The sequence below is a fragment of the Cyprinodon tularosa genome, unplaced genomic scaffold (assembly GCF_016077235.1).
Source record: "Cyprinodon tularosa strain WSP-4 unplaced genomic scaffold, ASM1607723v1 ctg44, whole genome shotgun sequence".
Taxonomy (NCBI): Eukaryota; Metazoa; Chordata; class Actinopteri; order Cyprinodontiformes; family Cyprinodontidae; genus Cyprinodon; species Cyprinodon tularosa.
In genome coordinates, this window is record NW_024039163.1 from 542,786 (window position 1) to 562,893 (window position 20,108).

The window sequence follows — 20,108 nt, forward strand, 5'->3', positions numbered from 1 at the left end:
CACCACACACCTGACTTTAGTGAAAAAAAGGTTGTCAACTACCCTTTCCCCCAGCTTGCAGGTTGCTGAAAAGGAAAAGATTCACATATGCGGAATCAGAGACATATCTAAGGCTACTTTCACACTGAGACCTGAAGTGACCGAAATTCAATTTTTTGGGCCATATGCGACCTGTATCTGATCTTTTCATGAGGTTCATGACAAGATTTTTCCGATGCGACTCAGGCCACTTGGCTATGTGGTCCTGAATCCGATACGAATCTGATCTTTTAAAATGCAACCTGTGTCTGAACGGTCAGTTCGCATTCATCCGATCTGAACGCCATTATTAGCCGACAAACTTCCCTATTCTGGGTCTTACTATGAAGAAGCAGCAAGAAAAACAACAACCATGGCAGACGATGATGCGGAGAGCAGTATTTATGTTTAACCATCTTGAAAAGATTGTGTTTTTATGGTTGGGAAAGATTGCTAGATGTGCTCCGGCACTACCATCCATGTTTACTTCCATAAACACAGAGCACACTGGCCTGTGATGTCATTGTGTCCTCTACTGCGCATGCGGGACACTTGCGTTGTATGACTGCAGTTCACACAGGAGATCACACACAAGTTGCATATATTTGGAAATGTGAACGGTAACGCAGAAAAAAAATTTATTTCACAAAAAAATCGGAATCGAGCATCAAGGCCTGCAGTGTGAACGTAGCATAAGAAGACCAGGCTGAAGATCTTGGTCTATATAGAAAGGCTTTTCCAAATTTCCACAGTAAACAAAACTCAACAGCATTGTGTCCCAGCCAATTATTATATTGGAATTGACGATATTCTCTCTGAATCTTCCTGTATGACTGGACTATAGTTACTATGTATTTTACTATATAAATTTCAGCTTTTGTCTAATACAGTGTTTTGAGATTAAATGTATTGTAATTTATTGTAAAGCACTATATAAAATAAACATGTAAAAAGAATAGAAAAAAAAAAAGACAGCTCAGATTCTGGGCACCCAAGACATCATTCTGGCTTTATGTTGAGTGGATTATCTATTAAAAGAAGCCAAAGACTGTGTTTTATGAAAGGTTGCACTTGGTGTGCAACAGTGTTCAGGCAGGTGCTAGATGTCAAACTGAAATCCATATGCATAGTAGGACTAAATGTTTTCAAGAGAAAAACATCACTAAACGCATCACATTGCCTCAAACAGCTTGTCTTCTTCCAATAATACAACATGCTGCCAAATATATTTGGGCGCCTGCCACTGAAAGGACACCAACGCGCAGACCTAGAACTTATACTTCCCATCCGGTCTTGAAACAACTTTGGATCCCATTTGCTGAATAGTGTCACTGCACAAAAAAGGATGTCAAGGTTTCCTCCTGGACCTGCTACTCTTTCATGTATTCAAAGATAAGTGGAAGGAAATTGATGGGTGATTAAGCACTGATCCCATGTAATAGTTACCAACAACCATTTATTTAAACCAGCTCAACCATCTTCCATTTCTAAATGGCCCAGTTCAAATGTTAGCATGTCCATTAATGGCACCATGGATTGCAGAAATGTTTCATTATGGGATGGCTAGACTATGAAATCCCACACACAAAATATTGCAATGTACTCTATCTTGTGATGTTGTTCTCAGTTATCTGGTGGCACAACCATAATCATGTCTTCAGCAATACAAACTACAATGCTACATGTGCTAGACTAGACTACACTGTCCATCCTTGAGTCTGTCAAAATGTAAATCCATTTATTGTCCCACAATGGGGAAATTCACTCTCTGTATTTGACCCATCCCATTGGGGAGTAATGGGCTGCCATTGTGTGGGGAGCAGAGTGGGGTTAAGGGTTTTGCTCAGGAACCCAGAGTGGAGGTTGTGGAATCGGGTACTTGCCATCACTCCCCTTTATGGGAGCTAATGGTTCACCCTGTCCCTCTTTTGATTGAAAACAACCACAGCAGACTGGGAGCAGCCCAGAAGTAAAGATTTGGAGATTACCATTAAGATATCAGGGGGAAAAAAACTTTAATTGTTTATAAATGATAATTTATCACACTTAATGACAAGTTCTAAGATGTGAGGAAGAGATAATCATTATTTTGTTCACCTTTCAGTGGTCATAATCTCATGCCTGATTAGTGTCTGTTTCATTTTATGTCTTGATTTAGCACTCTAAAAATCAAAACATTAAGCAATAAAACAAAGGGGAAAAAATTGCATATATAAATCTTGTCCAATTTAATTTACAAACCTTTACATTTTTAAGGAGAATATTAGTTTTGATTATTTAAAGTAAACAAATTAAATTTCCAGACAAAAAAAAGAAATAACTGTATCATATTGTATAATCATTGTTTAATTCATATAAATGAATCTGGAAGAAAATTAATGAATGATCTGGGCATCTATGTTGATTGATAGCACCTTTGCAGCACATTCTGCAGCAATCACAAGATGACTGAGACTTTTGGTCACGCTGAATTTGTTAAGAGATGGGGAGAGCATACCAAATTCTAGACTAGATTAAACAACAGCAGGAAGTCGCCAATCTCACAGTTTAATGGTTGTGCTTTTTTTCATTAGAAGAAGCAAAATACTTAGTTATAGCCTAGATCTTTAGAAAAAAAAATGCAGCTTGATAATGAAGGCTGTTACACCGGGAGCATTTTGGTCCAAATGTAAAAAGATATTATCTAAAACACAGAGACTGGTTTTAAGTAAAGTTGTACAATTCTTATTTATGACTTTTTTTTTTTTTTCTTGATTGTTCAGATTATCATCCTTTTTTACTTGGTGCATTCCTCTTCTCTTACTTTCACCCTAAGAGGCTCATTGTTAAAGTCCACTGAAGCCCTGTTCACATAGAGGTACCTTTATAAGTGAGAGACCAGTTAAAAATGCAGGGGGTGTGGAGCCCAAATAAGCCAGCAATCAAGCAAATCCACAAAGTGTGCATACTGAAAACAGAAAGAGGTAAAACCAGAATGAAGACAGATATACAGACATTAATAATACTGCTAATAATTATAATGAGCATCACTCCAAGCAAAGAACACAGGTTAAAAGCAGCTTGACAGCGAGAAAGGGGGAGAGGCACCTTCCCTCTCTTTTACACTCTCCAGCAGTGGCAACAGAGAAAGCTCCTACCGTCTGTTGTAGGTCTGGGATTCCAATGCGGATGACCACAGTGTTGCCTGTTGGCTCCTCCATGGGTGCTCCTGCACTGTTGCTGTGCTCTCCACCGGGACTGAAAGCCAGAACAGCGTCAGGAACGGGTACGCCGCTCTCCTCTTCCCGGGAGCTGCTGCTGTCAGTGCTGCCCCCCTGGCTGCCGTTGGCTGCGTGTGTGTAGGGGTGCGTGTGTGAGTGTGTGGATGCGTGCTGTTGCTGCTGCTGGTCCTGCCGTGAAGAGCGGGGTGGCTCATGTTTGCCGGCTGCCGGACGCAGAGGCATGCTCCGTGTTAGGGTCTCAGTCCCAGTCTCTCTCTCTCCTTACGCACACTCTTACTCACAGGGTTACACATGCACCAGCAGGTCTTGTTCACACTACACGCACACTCTGTTTGCAGTATGCATCACTCGCCTGGGAAAGAAAAAGAGGGAGGGAGAGTAAAGCATGTAAGGAGGGAGGTAGAATGGGAATGGGCAGAAGAGTAGGGGTAACAGAGGATTACAGATGGAAGAGGGAAGAAACACAAAAGAAAATAAGTTCAAATGAATCCTACCTTTTAATGCACTAAGTAATAAACAACTATATTGTATATTAATGCAAAATAGCTTAATAACATTTCATTTGACCATTTTTCCTTCCGAAATCTGCAGGTGCATTAAAGTGTTGTTGCTATGAAACAGGTTTTGAAAGAAAAAACTATGTGTAAGTTAATAGGCTACTCCCTGTTTATAAATGAATGCTGCTGCTGTCACTTGCTATTGCTGTAGCGGACTAACACTGTGGCGATATTAGTGCAGCACAAGTGTGTTTGAGTTGGTGGAGGGAGGTGGGGTGTGTTTGTTCAATCAATGCAGTGCAGGATTTGGCCTTCATGCTTCACATTATCTCTGGGTGGTGTCACTGATCAAAAGCTTCCCAGGAAAAAAAGAAATTCAGAACAAATTGCTTTAAATGCAAAGGGGACTTCCAAGGGGCTTTTTTATTCTCATGGGTACCAAGAGGGCGGTTTTATTTACTCTTTCATTATGCAGCCCTGAGACAGAAATACAAAAAGAACTTTTCAGACACACGACTTTACATTAATAGGAGGTAATTAGACAGAATCCCTGAACAACCTATTTATTTGCAAAACTAAAAACTTTGCTAAGACACACCAGGTAAGAATTCTGTTATTATTTGCCACAGTGTACATTCATAAATTCCAAAGGATTTTATCTCTAAATACCATTTGGTTTCTAAGGAGTTTAACTTACTAGCATTTCTGAATATAAATATACAGGCTACCTTCAAACCAAAGCACAATTACAGAATGAGATTGTGATCAAAGCTTAGCTATTCTAAGTCGATGTATGAAGCAATAGTATGGAGCCTAGAATGTTAAATTCCTTTAAATTGGGACAAAACTGGATAAAGAATACAATGTGCCATGTTATTAGCAAAAACATTTATAACCATTAGGAACACAACAAAGATATCCACCATCCATCCATTCACATTGGTTTATCCAGTCATTAACTTCACTGGTCTATATAAGGACGGTTGGAAAAAGCCAGGATGGTCTGGTACTGGCCACTGGTAAAAGATTTAGGAGCGGTATGCAGACCTGCTGCTTGCTATAGTATTTTATTTCTTCCAGCTACTGAAAGCTAATGCATTTTTTTTTCTAAAGGAAACCTTCAATTATATTTAGAATAAATATTAAATTACTTTACTAGAGATTTTTGGATAAACACCAAGGGGAAATGGCATACAAACCTCCTTTGACTGTTTCTCTCTTATACATATATCTGTCTCTGTTTGTTCAAATAGAATAGAAATGTTTCCTTATTCTTTAATAAAAGAGTTTTCTCTTTTTCTTTGCATATATTTTTCTAATTAGTTCAGCATTTGGTGCCATGCAGAGGTGAAAATTGGGCAACCCCCCCCAAAAAGACTTAGGTGACAATACAGTAACTTAAAATTTAATTTTACACAAAGACAATTTAGCTACCAGTGCAAATGTTACACAAATAAAAGTTAAAATTACATAAGCAAAATTTAACTTAAAGTAAACTTTTCTAAGTATACTTACTTTTGTAAGCTGAAATTAAAATCGGTCAATTTCATAAAGGAAAAGGGGAGATGTTGGCCCTTAACTGTTAAGTGTAGTAATAAATCAGGCACAAGCTCATTATATTTCAAATCTCGATTTTCAGCCAAAATCTTACTGTACCTCAATAAATTTCATTATCTTACTGGAAGTATCTAATAAACCATAGCATAGTATTAAAGAAATGCTATCAATTTAATACTGATATCAAAAATCTTAAAAGCACAGAAATACAAATATTATAAATCTACTACACGATATTTTGTAAATCTGTCATCTTTCATTGCATTTCAAATAAAATATTAGAAAGTAATCACAACACACAACCTTTGAAAAAATTGGGGGAGCAAGCAAAGTCCATTAAGCTTTTGAGGCTTGCATGTGAGCGCTCAGGCATTGCTGGGCACTTTACCTAATCTCATTAACTCTAAAGTAAGAGCATGACAGGTAACCATAATACATAAGAGGATTAGGCGGGTAACTATTTATATGTGACTTTTACTAGCCATACCTTCAGCACCTAGAATAAAACATCAATATTTTGCTGTTTTGTATTTAATTGTCATATTTCAGGCAATCTAGTTGGTAAAACAAGGAATGAATTGTCTCTTTTTTTCTTTATATATATATATTGCCTAAAAGTACACCTGGATGTCAGTAACATCAAAAGCAAAAAAATCTAACCATGGAAACCATAAAGTAAGCCATATGTATACATATGGAATTACACAGGGAAATAGATTTGAGCTGAACTGTCAATGTTTAAAAATCCACCCTGTCAGTTTGGCCAAATTAGTATCAGTCGGTAATGTTCAAACTGATGGTCCAGAGAAAAGGGCCTTGATATCTAGGCATCACAGAACAAACCTCCCACAACGACCAAACCCAATAAGCTCTCTGAGGTAATCATCAGTACGTTTAGTGACATATTTTTTTCAAAACAAAATAATAATGCAGAGAAAGAGGAAGTACAAAAGGTTCAAGTGAATAGTATTCTGGCCATAATCTGGACGGAACATAATTACACTATAAACCTGCCACAAAGAGGTGCTGCAATATTTAGGACAGAGAACGGAACATAATTATCCAAAAAACCACTTACAGAAAGCTTTCAAAAGAAATAAGGTTAGCAGGTATTTCCCAAATGAACTAATAATCCCCTCAGCTCTCATTGTCTGAATGCACTCTCAGCACAGTATATTGTACCGCTGCAGGAAGAAGCAGGATGAAGGCTGCTCACACTTTGCTGAAGAACATTAAAGTAAGCTTGTGAAATAGTTGGAGAATGCAATCCCATCAGATTAGGTCAAAATTTTGCTCGTTGGATGTCATAAACAGACTTTTTTTTAGGACAAAAGTTAAAGCAAAACAGCTGCAAATAGTGAAGGTTGAAAGTAGAAACATGATTGTGTAGGGTAGTATTTTTCATTTCTAGTTCTTACAGTACTCTGCACTGCATGTTTTAGATGTTTCTCTGCTTTATCCCACCTGATTCACATTTATTGCAGGTTATCAAAAGCCTTTTCATCAACCATCAAGTGAAATAAACATGTAGACTATGCAGGGTAGTGTGTCTTGAAAAACTTTGGTGTAAGGCTTTTTAACATTCAGCATTACAAGATTTTATATAATAGCATGATACATTTACAAACGCATGACAAGTTTAATAAAGGTCTGCTTTTATCTAAAGAAAACAAAGAACCATGAAACTTTGGTGAATATTTCAGAAAGGTTACTCCAGAACCCACAGCCACAGAATTTCTCAGCTCATTTAACCTACTAAAATGGCCAAGGATGGACTCAATAGACATGTTTCCAGTGGCGGCTGGCCAATAGAGCGTGCTAGGGCACCGCCCCACCCACCTAATGGCCCTGATTAAGACATTAAAAAAAATGTATAGATTGTTTTGTTTTTTTTTTATTTAATTTTAAATGTGCAAGAGAAATATTTAATCTTTGATGACTTGGTGACATATTCCCGCCCTAGGGAACAAAAATCTTTGCCCATTGATTCTCGTTAAAAGTTGTATATGTGCAGTAGCTCCTCTGCAATACAAAGGTAAAGGAGAGCTCAGGGGGCAGGAAGTGCTCACCCCCTCCTGCCACACTGCAGACGTTTTGTGCAATGCCGTAACAACACAACAATAGGCCCATAATTAACATTATCTGGGTGGGCAACACGTGACAAAGGTTCAGGATAGGGTGACAGTTCCATAAGTCGGCCAAGAAGAAAAAAATTATGCAATTCTCAGTAGTATATGATCACACATCACACCTGGAAAAATAGTGACTGTGCACCTTGAATGGAACCATTGGTGACAGCGCACCACCACACGTGACAGACATCCCATGTTCCAAAAAATAATTTCAGGGCGATGCTTATCTACGCTTATCTACACTCTGGGTTACCCATAATTCCAAGTTGTAGTGTAAAAGTTAAAATACTAATAATCTTCATTGCAGTTTGAAACATATTATATGAGTGTATTTTTTAACAACCGTCTAGTGAACTATACACAGTTATTAACATAGAAAATAAAAGTACCACTGTCTGCTTTGCTATTGGTGTCATGTTTAAACGGCTCACCGTCATGTTGAAATCTGGTATGTGTTGCGGTATAAATACAGTCCGGTGCGGAGAGTCACTTCAGTATCAGTGGGGTTTAAAAGGATTTTTTTCGCACCACTAAATCTGCAAAGAGATGTCCTAGTCTGCGATAGGGGTAGACTGCGTAGGGGCCAACCAGGTGTCAGTGATGGGGCCCCTAAGAGGTCGTGGGCCAGCATGGATAAAGACAAGTAGAACTGATTTAAAGAACTTTTTAGAAAAGACAAAGAACAATAAACAATCTGGGATTCACATGGAAAATAATATAGTCTACTTTTTTAGGTGTTTGTTAATTTGCATAGTTGCTTAAATAAACACATTCTCAGAAAATAAATATTATTTTAAATATTAAAAAAAATACAAAGCTGACTGACAGCTTCTCCATTATTGAACTGGTACATTGTTTTTTAGGTTTGTGACATATTATTGGACCATGCAAAACATAGATTTGCCTTTAGAAAGCCTCAGAAGGATAAGATTTATGTATAAAAGTAAACCTGTATATGAAATTATATAAGTGTTTTTCCAATGTTTTTTGTTGTTGGCATTCACATAAATATACTGTTGCGATAACTTGATATACATTTGATTGGTTTTTGGTATATTTATTTGGTATATTTTGAATGTATAGCCAGTTACCATCAACTTTTTCATGTGCATTCTGAAATGTTGCATTAGTAGAACCTGATCAAAACAACATTTTACAGAAATGTTTTAATGCTTGTTTGAGGTGGTCTTTTACTTTTTTAAAAAAGAGAAAATGTGCAAAAAGGTAGATTGAAACAGTTTTCCAAAAAGCTCATGTAGAGAACATTTACCTCACATGAGTGATGTGTCAAAATCACATTTCTTTCTCAATGTCTTCACTTGGCATTTACCATTGATAATAGTAGCTGGCATGATAAAGTTAGTCTAACTTCTAAATTCTAAAAATTTCAAAATTAGAAAGCATTACCACTGTACTGGCAAGTAAGCGAAACTGGATGAGGCAATTCTAACTCTGAATGGTATATACGAGTAGTGAACTGGTACTGGAACTAACTACAAGCAAACGTTCAATAAGAATTATACATAAATACTAATATAGGTTTTGAAGACAACGGATGTACCCATCAATTTTGCCTACAGCTGTGCTTTCCATTTCAATATCCACCATGGCTTTTGCATTTTCATTAGACACCTTCTTATAGCTCACACAAGTAAGGTTGAACCAACCAATGTTTTCCACTATATGTGGAAAACATTTAAAACACTAAATGAAAAAGTTTGGATTTTCTGTCAAAACTACGGTACTTTACAAAATGCAGTTAATCACCTGAAACAAGCAGCTTGCTATAAAATCCAGTGTTTTCTCTTATTCTCAGTGTTGTGACAATTCTTACAGCCACCTGTGATTTCAGTGACCTGGAATCACAGGTGTGCAATTACCACCTTATTTCACTGTGCTGTTTAAAACCCATACGCCTTGTAGTGGAAATTATACTTTATTATCCTAATGTGTCTTTATTGTAACTGCACAGTCATTTTTCTAAACAGATCTAACTCTGGCAAGTTGAAATGTTTAATGGCAACCTTTCTCAACATAAATTTGGTATCGGCCAAACAGACTTTAGTACAAGTTTCTGTCAGCAATAATGATTTACCTTGACATATGAGACATGATCAGGAAGAGTTTCCCATTGTGGGACAATAAAGGGATTTTTTTATTCTATTTCAATTTCATCCTTCTTGCATCATAGATGGATAATTTAGGGGCAAAAGTAGAAGGAAAAGAAAAAAAGTTATAGCTCAATATACTGTATGAAGTATAATTTAGAACCTAGATGATAATACTGTACATGGTACAGAAGAATATAATGATGTAGTTGGATTGCTGAGATTTTTTTCTACTTTGTTTATACAAGATTTTAAAGTTTTCATTTTGATTAAAGAATATCTGTCATACATTATAAATATAGAATGTTATATGCTGGTGAAGATTCTCAGTCATCCAGGTCATAGTCATTCTAAAAAAGTTAAAAAAAAAAAAATCAACTGGACGTTGTTTCCAAGTTTGAAGATGTTTCACTTCCCATCCAGAAAGCTTTATCAATTCAAAATGTCAGAATTAGCGTTGAGGTTCAACTTTTATAGGGTAGCCCAAAACAAAGCCTTGTTTTGGCTTAGGAAAAATGCAAACTTGACCGGAAGAACGGGTCCACCCCTTAGGAATGGGGAGTCATTGAGATCTTGTGTTAACCTGCAATACCCTTTACTGGTCTATGCCTCTGTAAAGGGAGTCGTTAGGGGCATTGTTGGCCTGGGATGGGAATGGGGGTTGAGATCTCAACCCCAGACCGCAGAGTTTTGGTCCCTTGCATGTCCAAAACATCCATTCCCAGATTATCTCTGTGCCAAATCTGATCCTGTATTGTATTTATTTACATGATTCTGTGAAATAAACTTTTTAAATATTTATCATTCTCCTGAATTGTGTTCTCCTTGAGGGTTAGATATTTACCCAAGACTGTAACAATAATAGCTTAGTTCAGTTGAGTTACACTAGTTTAGTAAAAAAATTCCATTATAATTGTAGTAGATTATCATGTCTAAATGATAAATCATTACTGAAATAATTTACATTTCCCTTTGCAACTAACCTATCTAAATGAAAATAATCGTACACGATGAGTATTTAAATTAAAAGATGACTTTATTGCAATCTTTTATATTTTCTAAATGCTAATCTCACATTGAATGCAGTGCACCTGTGGTGCAGGCACCATAAGGAACTGAAGCCATCAAAATCAATGAATATACTCGCATAAGCCAAGGTGCAGCATGGATGTGGCTATAAGGCTCAGTGTAATAATTTTGCAAGAAGAAAGTTTGGCTGGATGCCACAAACAAACAAGAAAAGTCGGGCACCAGACCGTTAAAATTTAAAAAATCAATCCTCCAACCACTGCTTGACTAGTCCAGTCCAGACTAGGCACAGAGGGACTATTGGAGTATGAAAGGTAAGCTTTAGTACTACAAAAAAAAATCATATTCCCAGATGAACTTATTGCCTCATGAATAAAGTATCTGCAGCTGGAGCCTCCAACAGCTCTGTACTGCAGAGTCAGACAGTGCTGTGATTTTTACAATTAATGCACGCCAGAAATTGGAACACAAATCGAAACAAGGATTTAATAGTCATATTTAATCATCTTACTTAGGTTTAGGTTTCTTGTCTAGCAATGTTAGGGTAAGGGTAATCCATGGGGTATATCTATTTAGATTTAGGGATTCCTAGTTCTTGGTGTTCAGTTTCTAAAAATCATCCCATCAAATCTTTTTTTCTGTTTTTTTGCATTTGACAGAAGTACATTGGCAAAAATTCAGACTATCAGGTAAACAAAAAGCATTGATAAAGCATTTCTACAAAACGCAGTGAAGGGTCTTTATGTAAAACAAGCTGTATGTTTACTTGTTGTTATCAATTCAATTCAATTCAGTTTATTTATATAGCGCCAAATTCACAACACATGTCATCTCAAGGCACTTTACAGTTCAACCAGATCATACAGTCAAATTGATACAAAGTTTTCTATCTAAGGAAAACCAGTTGATTGCATTGACTCATTGACTCAAATACAATCCCCCACACTAAGCATGCTTGTAGCGACAGTGGAGAGGAAAAACTCCCTTTTAACAGGAAGAAACCTCCAGCAGAACCAGGCTCAGTGTGAGCGGCCATCTGCCGAGGCCGACTGGGGTTCAAGGAGACAGAAGCAGAGATACAAAAAGCACAGCCAGGCAGACGAGCTCCAAGGCAGCTTCCATGCCAGAGGACGAAGAGAGCACATCCACTCAGTCACGGTCAGAGAAACAGGACCACACTGGAAAACAGGCCGATCTCCAACATCTATTAACAAGGGTGTTGATAGAAGCAGCACAGCTGATGTTTCTTTCCAGGATGACGTCACAGCCAAACAGGAACAGACGAGGCAAAGCTACTCTGAGGAAAAGCAGAGAGAGCAGAAGGTTAGAGATTGAACTAACAGATTCTGCAGAATAGGAGAACAGAGAGAGAATGAAGCAGAATGATGAAATGGGGGTCCCTATGTCCTCCAAAAGTCTAAGCCTATAGCAGCATAACTATAGAGATAGCTCAGGATAACCTGAGCCACCCTAACTATAAGCTTTATCAAAAATGAAAGTTTTAAGCCTAGCCTTAAAAGTAGACAGGGTGTCTGCCTCACGGACTAAAACTGGTAGTTGGTTCCACAGGAGAGGAGCCTGATAACTAAAAGATCTGCCTCCCATTCTACTTTTAGAAATTCTAGGAACCACTAGTAAACCTGCAGATTGAGAGCGAAGTGCTCTGTTAGGAACATAAGGAACAATCAGATCTCTGATATAAGATGGAGCTTGGCCATTTAAGGCTTTATATGTGAGAAGGAGGATTTTAAATTCTATTCTTGATTTAACAGGAAGCCAATGAAGAGAAGCCAGGATAGGAGAGATATGATCTCTCTTTTTAATTTTCATTAGAACTCTGGCTGCAGCATTTTGGATCAGCTGAAGGCTTTTAACTACAGTTTGTGGACTTCCTGATAGTAAAGAATTACAATAGTCCAGCCTTGAAGTAACAAATGCATGGACTAGTTTCTCAGCATCACCCCTGGACAGGATATTTCTAATTTTTGCAATGTTCCTCAGATGAAAGAAGGAAATTCTAGAAACCTCTTTGATATGGGATTTAAATGACAGGTCCTGATCAAAAATAACACCAAGATTTTTTACTTTATTATCTGAAATCAGTTTAATCCCATCCAAATGAAGTGACTGGCTAATCAGTTTCTTTTTCAGAGACTCTGGTCCAAAGACTATAACTTCTGTTTTGTCTGCATTCAGAAGCAGAAAGTTAAGAGTCATCCAGGTTTTTATGTCTTCAAGACATGCCTGTAATCTATGTAATGGGTTAGCTTCATCTGGATTTACAGACAGATATAGCTGGGTATCATCAGCATAACAGTGGAAATTAATCCCATGCTGTCTAATAATTCTACCAATTGGGAGCATGTATAAAGTAAAGAGAATTGGTCCTAGCACTGATCCCTGTGGTACTCCACAGGTAACCTTTGAGCGTGTTGAAGATCTATCATTAACATGAACAAACTGAATTCGATCAGATAGATAAGATTTAAACCAGTCTAGTGCTGTTCCTTTAATTCCAACAAAATATTCAAGTCTTTCTAAAAGAATATTATGGTCAACTGTATCAAATGCAGCACTAAGATCCAACAGGACGAGCACAGATACAAGTCCATTATCTGAGGCCATGAGAATATCATTAGTGACTTTCACCAGAGCTGTTTCAGTGCTATGATGAGCTCTAAAGCCAGACTGAAACTCTTCAAAAAGTTCATTATGGTGGAAGTGATCGCAAACTTGTTTGGCAACTACTTTCTCAAGAATTTTGGATAAGAAAGGAAGATTGGATATTGTTCTATAATTGACCAAGTCATCTGGGTCAAGAGACGGTTTCTTAAGCAGAGGTTTAATTACAGCAATCTTAAAAGCTTTAGGTACATATCCCTGTAACAGAGATAGATTAATCACATCTAAAATGGAGGAGGAGATCAAAGGGAATACCTCCTTAAATAACCTGGTTGGAACTGGATCTAACATACAAGTTGAAGGCTTAGATGAAGACAATAATTTTGCTAATTCAGAGAGTTCAACTGGATCAAAGCAGTCTAAACCCGGTTCAGATTCCATGACTACCTCAGGTACAATCGCGGATAGAGGAGTGCTTATGATCTTATTTTTAATAAGATCAATCTTATTTATAAAGAATCCCATAAAATCATTGCTGCTAAGAGCAGGTGGAATGGACGGTTCAACAGAGCTATGGCTCTGGGTGAGTTTGGCAACTGTATTAAAAAGAAATCTAGGATTATTCTTATTCTCCTCTATTAATGAGGAGAAGTATGCTGCTCTTGCTTTACAAAGGGTCCTCTTATACAGCAGTAAACCATTTTTCCAGACTAGGAAGGACTCTCGCAGGCCTGTGGAGCGATATTTTCTCTCCATTTTCCTAGCATTTTGCTTCAAAGTACGCAGCTCTGCATTAAACCAAGGAGCAAGCTTTCTATTTTTAACGGTTTTCATTTTCAAAGGAGCTGTGTTGTCTAAGGCAATACGCAGAGAACTAGCAACCCCATCAACAAAATCATCAACCTGTGAAGGGGAATAAGCTAAGCTTTTGCACTCTGCAGCACTGCTCAGTGACACAGAGGAGAGAGAAAGTGAAGCAGATTCTTTAAAATTTATAACTGCACTATCTGATAAAGATCTACTAAAATTGAACCTTCTTTTGGGGGAGGAGAACTCTGTTAAAGTAATCCTGAAGGTTATTAGAAAGTGGTCAGAGAGGACAGGGTTGTGAGGAAATACTGTTATTTCTTCACATTCTATGCCGTATGTCAGCACAAGATCCAAAGTATGAAGATGAGAATGCGTGGGACTATTCACATTTTGAACAAAGCCAATAGTGTCTAAGATAGCATTAAAGGCTGCTCTTAAGCTATCGCCTTCAATGTCAGCATGGATGTTAAAATCTCCCACTATGATGACCCTGTCAGTATTTAATACCAAATCAGAAAGGAACTCTGAAAACTCATCTAAAAATTCAGAGTAAGGACCTGGTGGACGATACAAAGTTACAAAAAGAAGAGGTTTTCTTGCCTTGAAATTTGGATCAGGGAAATTAGGGGTTAAATGTTCAAAAGAGTTGTAGGTATTAATTGTTTTGGGAGTAATCAGTAAGTCAGACTGGAAGATTGTTGCTACTCCTCCTCCTCGCCCAGAACTTCTGGGGATGTGAAAATTTAAATAGCTTGAAGGAGTTGCCTCATTTATGCTCACATAATCCTCTTGCTGCAGCCAGGTTTCTGTGAGGCAAAACAAGTCAATGTGATTATCACAAATCAAGTCATTAACTAGTAGACTTTTAGAGGAAAGCGATCTTATGTTAAACAGACCGCATTTAATTGTTTTAACTTTTTCCCCAATTGGAGTTATTTTGATTTTAATTAGATTATCATGATTTACTCCTTTGGGAATCTTTGCTAATTTATTAGATTTTGGTCGTGGGCAAGACACTGTCTGGATGGAGTAAAGAGTGGGTAACAGTAGAGAAGCTGCAGAGATGTGTGTTAAACTACAACTCTGCTTCCTGGTCTGCACCCTGGGTGGTCAGGGTTTTGGAGGACTAATAAATGTGGCCAGATTCCTAGAAAGAAGAGCTGCACCATCCAAAGTGGGATGGATGCCGTCTCTCCGAATCAGACCAGGCTTTCCCCAAAAGGATTGCCAATTATTAATGTAGCCCACGTTGTTTTCAGGGCACCACCTAGACAACCAGCGGTTGAATGACGACATGCGGCTAAACATGTCATCACTGGTCAGATCAGGGAGGGGACCAGAGAAAATTACGGAGTCCGACATTTTTTTGGCAAACTTACACACCGAAGCAACACTAATTTTAGTGACCTCCGATCGGCGTAACCGGGTGTCATTACCACCAGCGTGAATAACAATCTTACTGTATTTAACCTTATCCTTAGCCAGTAGTTTCAGGTAGGATTTGATGTCGCCCGTTCTGGCCCCCGGCAAACATTTGACTATGGTCCCTGGTGTCTCTAATGCCACGTTTCTGACTATGGAGCTGCCAATCACCAGAGTGGGCTTCTCAGTGGGTGTGTCACTGAGTGGGGAAAACCGGTTAGAAACGTGAACGGGTTGGTGGTGACCAGTGGGCAGAGATCCACGACTACGCTTTCTGCGTACAGTTACCCAATCGCCTGGCTGCTCAGGCACTTTTGGAGGACAGCTACGTGGGGGGCCTACTTTAACTCCTGGATGTTCAACAGCCTGAAGCCTGGATTCTAACTCTGACACCCTCGCCTCCAAAGCTACAAAAATACTACACTTATTACACATCCCATTATCACTAAAGGAGGCAGAGGAATAACTGAACATTCCTTCCAAGGAAGAGTTGGAAAAGAGTCAAGGGAGGGAGAGAGAGAAACCATAGCAATGCTAAGCTAGCGCTAGCCTAGGCTAGCTACTTCTTGCTATCAGAAATAAAACCGTGTGAAACTGACAAGTGCTCAGTAGAAAAGTGCAGCAGAAGGTGCTATGTTTTAAAGTAGTCAGTTAGAGTTACTTAGATACAGAGATATCACAGAGAAAATAACTTAACTTCAGATGGAGATCCTCTGAACAGCTGCACACTCAGTTGCACACTCAGTTAATCCAAACAGGAAGTGAACCTGTTATATAGTGCTTCATTATCAAAACATTTTCCTTGTTCCTTATGTAAAATACTACTTGCCTTTTCTGATTCAGACCTAATTAAGCATATATTTGGTTAAAGCACTGTTTTCAAATTCTATCCTAAATTTTTCACTTTTCTTATTGGTATGCAATGTATTACATGAAACATTATTATCTAATTACAATAAAGCATTAGTGACAATTGTCCAACTACCCCATCCTGTTTTATTAATGAGGTCAAATCAGCTTCTTGTATAAGGTTGATCTTACAACAGTAGGCCTAACTTAAACAGCTAAAGGGGTAAAACTGTACTCCACACTCCCTGCCTTACTCCCATTTCCTGCTAAGATTAAGAGAGTGGCCTAGAATAATAAAACGGCTAGGTCCAAGACTTCAGCTAACAGCTATTGCCTCGTCTTTAGCTCAGATCTCTTTCACCCCAGCACCCCCACCACCCTCCATCCTGTCTCCTGCACTCCACTCCTGTGAAAACAAAGTGAATAATTCATGACCTTACAGAACTGTGTTTTCATGGATCCGAAGTAATATATGTGTGTTTTTGAAAGATCCTCCAGGCGTTAAGTCACTGCCATAGATAGATACAGGACAACATTAACAAGTCCCACTGAAAATCCCTGCAAGACATACAGTATGTTAGCAACACATCTTCACCTGCAGAAGAAGATGCTGGGAGACAGGGAGTGGAAGAGATGAAGAGAAGGCGAAGCATGAAGTAGAACAGGTCCGAAAGAATACTGCTGAAGCAGTAAATAAGAAAAGAAAAAAGGGTACAAAGAATGGGAAGCTATCAGAGGAATGACTGCAACAGGAGGTGGAGGAAGCAGCAAAAAGGTGGGAGAAGGGAAGGAGGAGATTTCATACAGTCTGCACAGAAAACCAGACATAGCTACTAGCCTGAAGTAAATGTGATAAGTGTTCACAGGCCTCATCAGAGTCTGCTTCATGCTCCTCTACACCTGGTAAAGCAAATGTCATGGCCACTCACAAACTTAGAGTCACCCAGGGCCATATTTACTCACACGCAAACACACAAATGTTTTATCACTTAGCAGCCATACATTTTTTTTTTTTACTTTTTATCCACTTTTGCCTACTGTAGCAAAGGATCTCATTCTCATGTAAACAATTTGACCCAGATTTTACTGACTGCCTGGCTTAACAAGCATACATGTGCCAGGCAGACCCACTAATAATATTTAAAGGAAAAGTCCGGTCAGCAAGAAATAATCAGTGGATCATTATCTATACATAAAACTAATATTCACAATGATTTAATGAATTTAGCATTGATCAATAAAAAAATTTAAATTATAATTTTCATCGTGATCACTGAGTCCGGGACTTTGCCCAAATATAGTAACACCTCACTCTTGACATCTTTCGGAAGTGACGGTGCTGTAAGCCTAGCGCCATTCTCCCTGCTTTACAAGCAAAATCAATGGGAACTACTAGACACATCTGCAATCTGCAACAATTATTTAAGATTTAGAGAGGACTTCACCATTGAAATTCACGAGATTTATAGTTAAAATGACAATGCCCACGTTCATGGCAGTTGGATGTTTAATACATCATCGGAGCAACTACAACATTTTATTTTTCTGAGTAAATAGCAATAAAAACTGAGCATTAAGCCTGAGTCACGCCAGTTGCATCTGATCCAATTTTTTTCTCCATGTCAGACTGACTGCGTACAGAGAGGCTCGACTATGCAGGGTGAGCTGATCCATGCAGATTTTTTTCCACTTCTGTCTTTGCGCCCCAATTGTAACAATATCCCACATTTGACTGGGAAAGATTATGAAAAGCTATTAAAAGAAAGCAAAACAGACAAACCGAAAGAAACAACAAAAACAAACGGTGTGGTCGCAAAGCGAAGCCCCACTTTATGAATCTGTGCAAAATTTCTTAAACCAGAACAGATAGAGATTTTTTAAGGGCCTAAATTAAAATATAATGGTAAATAACAAATTTGCCAAAGTGTTTGATCATACAGACAGATTGGTTAAATGTTTTCTATCTAAGGAATGCATCGACTAATTGACTCGACAGCTATCCCAAGCATGCATATAGTGACAATGTAAATGAACACTCTCCTTTAAGAGAAAGAATCCAGCAGAACCAGGCTAAGTGTGTGTGGTCATCTGTGAAGGGCTACTGTGGTTCAAGGAGACAGAAACAGACATAAAGAAAGAAGCAAAGATACAAAAGATAACTGTTAACTACAGTAGCTCCACATGTGGCCCCATCCAGGAAGGACAGAGCCAGGAAGGCAAGCTCCGAAACCAGTTCTCAGGTCAGAGGATGAAAGGAGCATATAAAGTTAGTCATAGTAAGTGAACCAAGACTTCATTGAAACAGACCAAGTTCCAGCATCTACAAATAAAGTGTTGATGGCAGCAGCACAGCTGATATTTTTCCCCTGGTTGGTGTCACAGCTAAATAGGAACTGAACAGATTAAGTTACTATGATGAGTAAAAGGAGACAGAGCATAAAGTTAAAGGGAGAACTAACAAATATCAATGATGAAAAAGGGGTCCCTACGTCGTCAGCAGTCTAAGCCTATACCAGCATAACTATAGAGATAGCTCAGGATTACCTGAGCCCCTCTAACTAAATGTTATCAAAAACAAAAGTTTGACGCCTACCCTTAAAAGCAGACAGGGTTTCTACCTCACCGACTAAAACTTTTAGTTGGTTCCACTGGAGAAGATTTTGGTAACTAAAAGATCTCCATCCCATTCTACTTTTAGACATTCTATGAACCACTAGTTAACCTGCAGATTGAGAGCGGAGAGCTCTGTTAGGAAAATAAGGAACAATCAGATCCCTGATTCAGGGGGTAAAATAAGTACTGATGACGCCACCATTTTTCTCAGTAAACATATTTCTAGAGGTACTATTAACATGAGATTTTTACCAGATATTAGTTACAATCAATCTAATCCAAACATACAAGGAAATCAAACCATAGATGTTCAGAAATTAAGTTATGTATAATGATGTAGAATGGCATTTAGAAAGCCATCCTAATGGTAATTAGAAAGCAAAACTGCCCCTTGTCGGGGCAGATTAATATCAGCTGGTTCAGTCCCAAATGATGGTCTATAAACATCTAATGATGGGTAAAAGTAAAGAGCTTTCTCAAGACCTCAGCAATCTTAATGTTTCAAATCATAATGATGGCACTGGTTACAGAAAGATTTCTAAACTTCTGAATGTTCCAGCGATCACTGCTGGGGCCATAATCCAAAATGGAAAGAACATAATTTCATCATAAACCGACCCTGACCAGGTGCTCCTCTCAAGATTTCTGACAGAGGAGTAAAACCAATTATCAGAAAAGTTGTCCAAGAACCGAAGACCACTTGTGGAGAGATTCAGAAAGACCCGGAATTAGCAGATAAAATTGTTTCAAAGAAAACATTAAGTAATGCACTCAACTGCCCTGGCCTTTATGCACGCTCACCACTCAAGGCGCCTTTGCTGAAGTAAAAGCCTGTTGAAGCTTGTTTTAAGATAACTGCACAACATTTAGACAAGTCTGTAAAATTCTGTGAGAATATAGTCTGGTCAGATAAGACCAAACTTGAACTCTTTGGATACTATAATACACATCATGTTTGGAGGTCAAATGGAACTGCACATCACCACAAAAACAATCCAGTAGAAAATCTATAGCCTCTTTCCCACTGAAAATAGCATTTTAACACATGTTTTTTAAAAATTGTTCAACCCACTAACAATCAGTATTTAGCTCCCTTCCCAATGGCAAAAGAAGCTGGGTATAACCCCTACCTGGCAAGCCGCATGGTCTCTGTCCCCCACCGCATCGCTTCTGGTGACACAATCACACAGGGTTTGTGTTAATGCTGTCATCAGTGCGAGAGAAATCAGG

The 20,108-nt window shown here is 38.3% G+C and overlaps 1 protein-coding gene across 1 annotated transcript in view; it reads right to left on the reverse strand.

Moving 5' to 3' along the window:
- shank3a (SH3 and multiple ankyrin repeat domains 3a) overlaps positions 1-20,108 on the reverse strand; it is a 304,312-nt gene that overhangs the window by 221,754 nt on the left and 62,450 nt on the right. The window contains exon 3 of the mRNA XM_038299956.1: positions 3,156-3,591. Within this exon, the coding sequence (XP_038155884.1) occupies positions 3,156-3,461 (306 nt within the window). The 5' untranslated portion in view covers positions 3,462-3,591. The remainder of the gene's footprint in view (positions 1-3,155; positions 3,592-20,108) is intronic.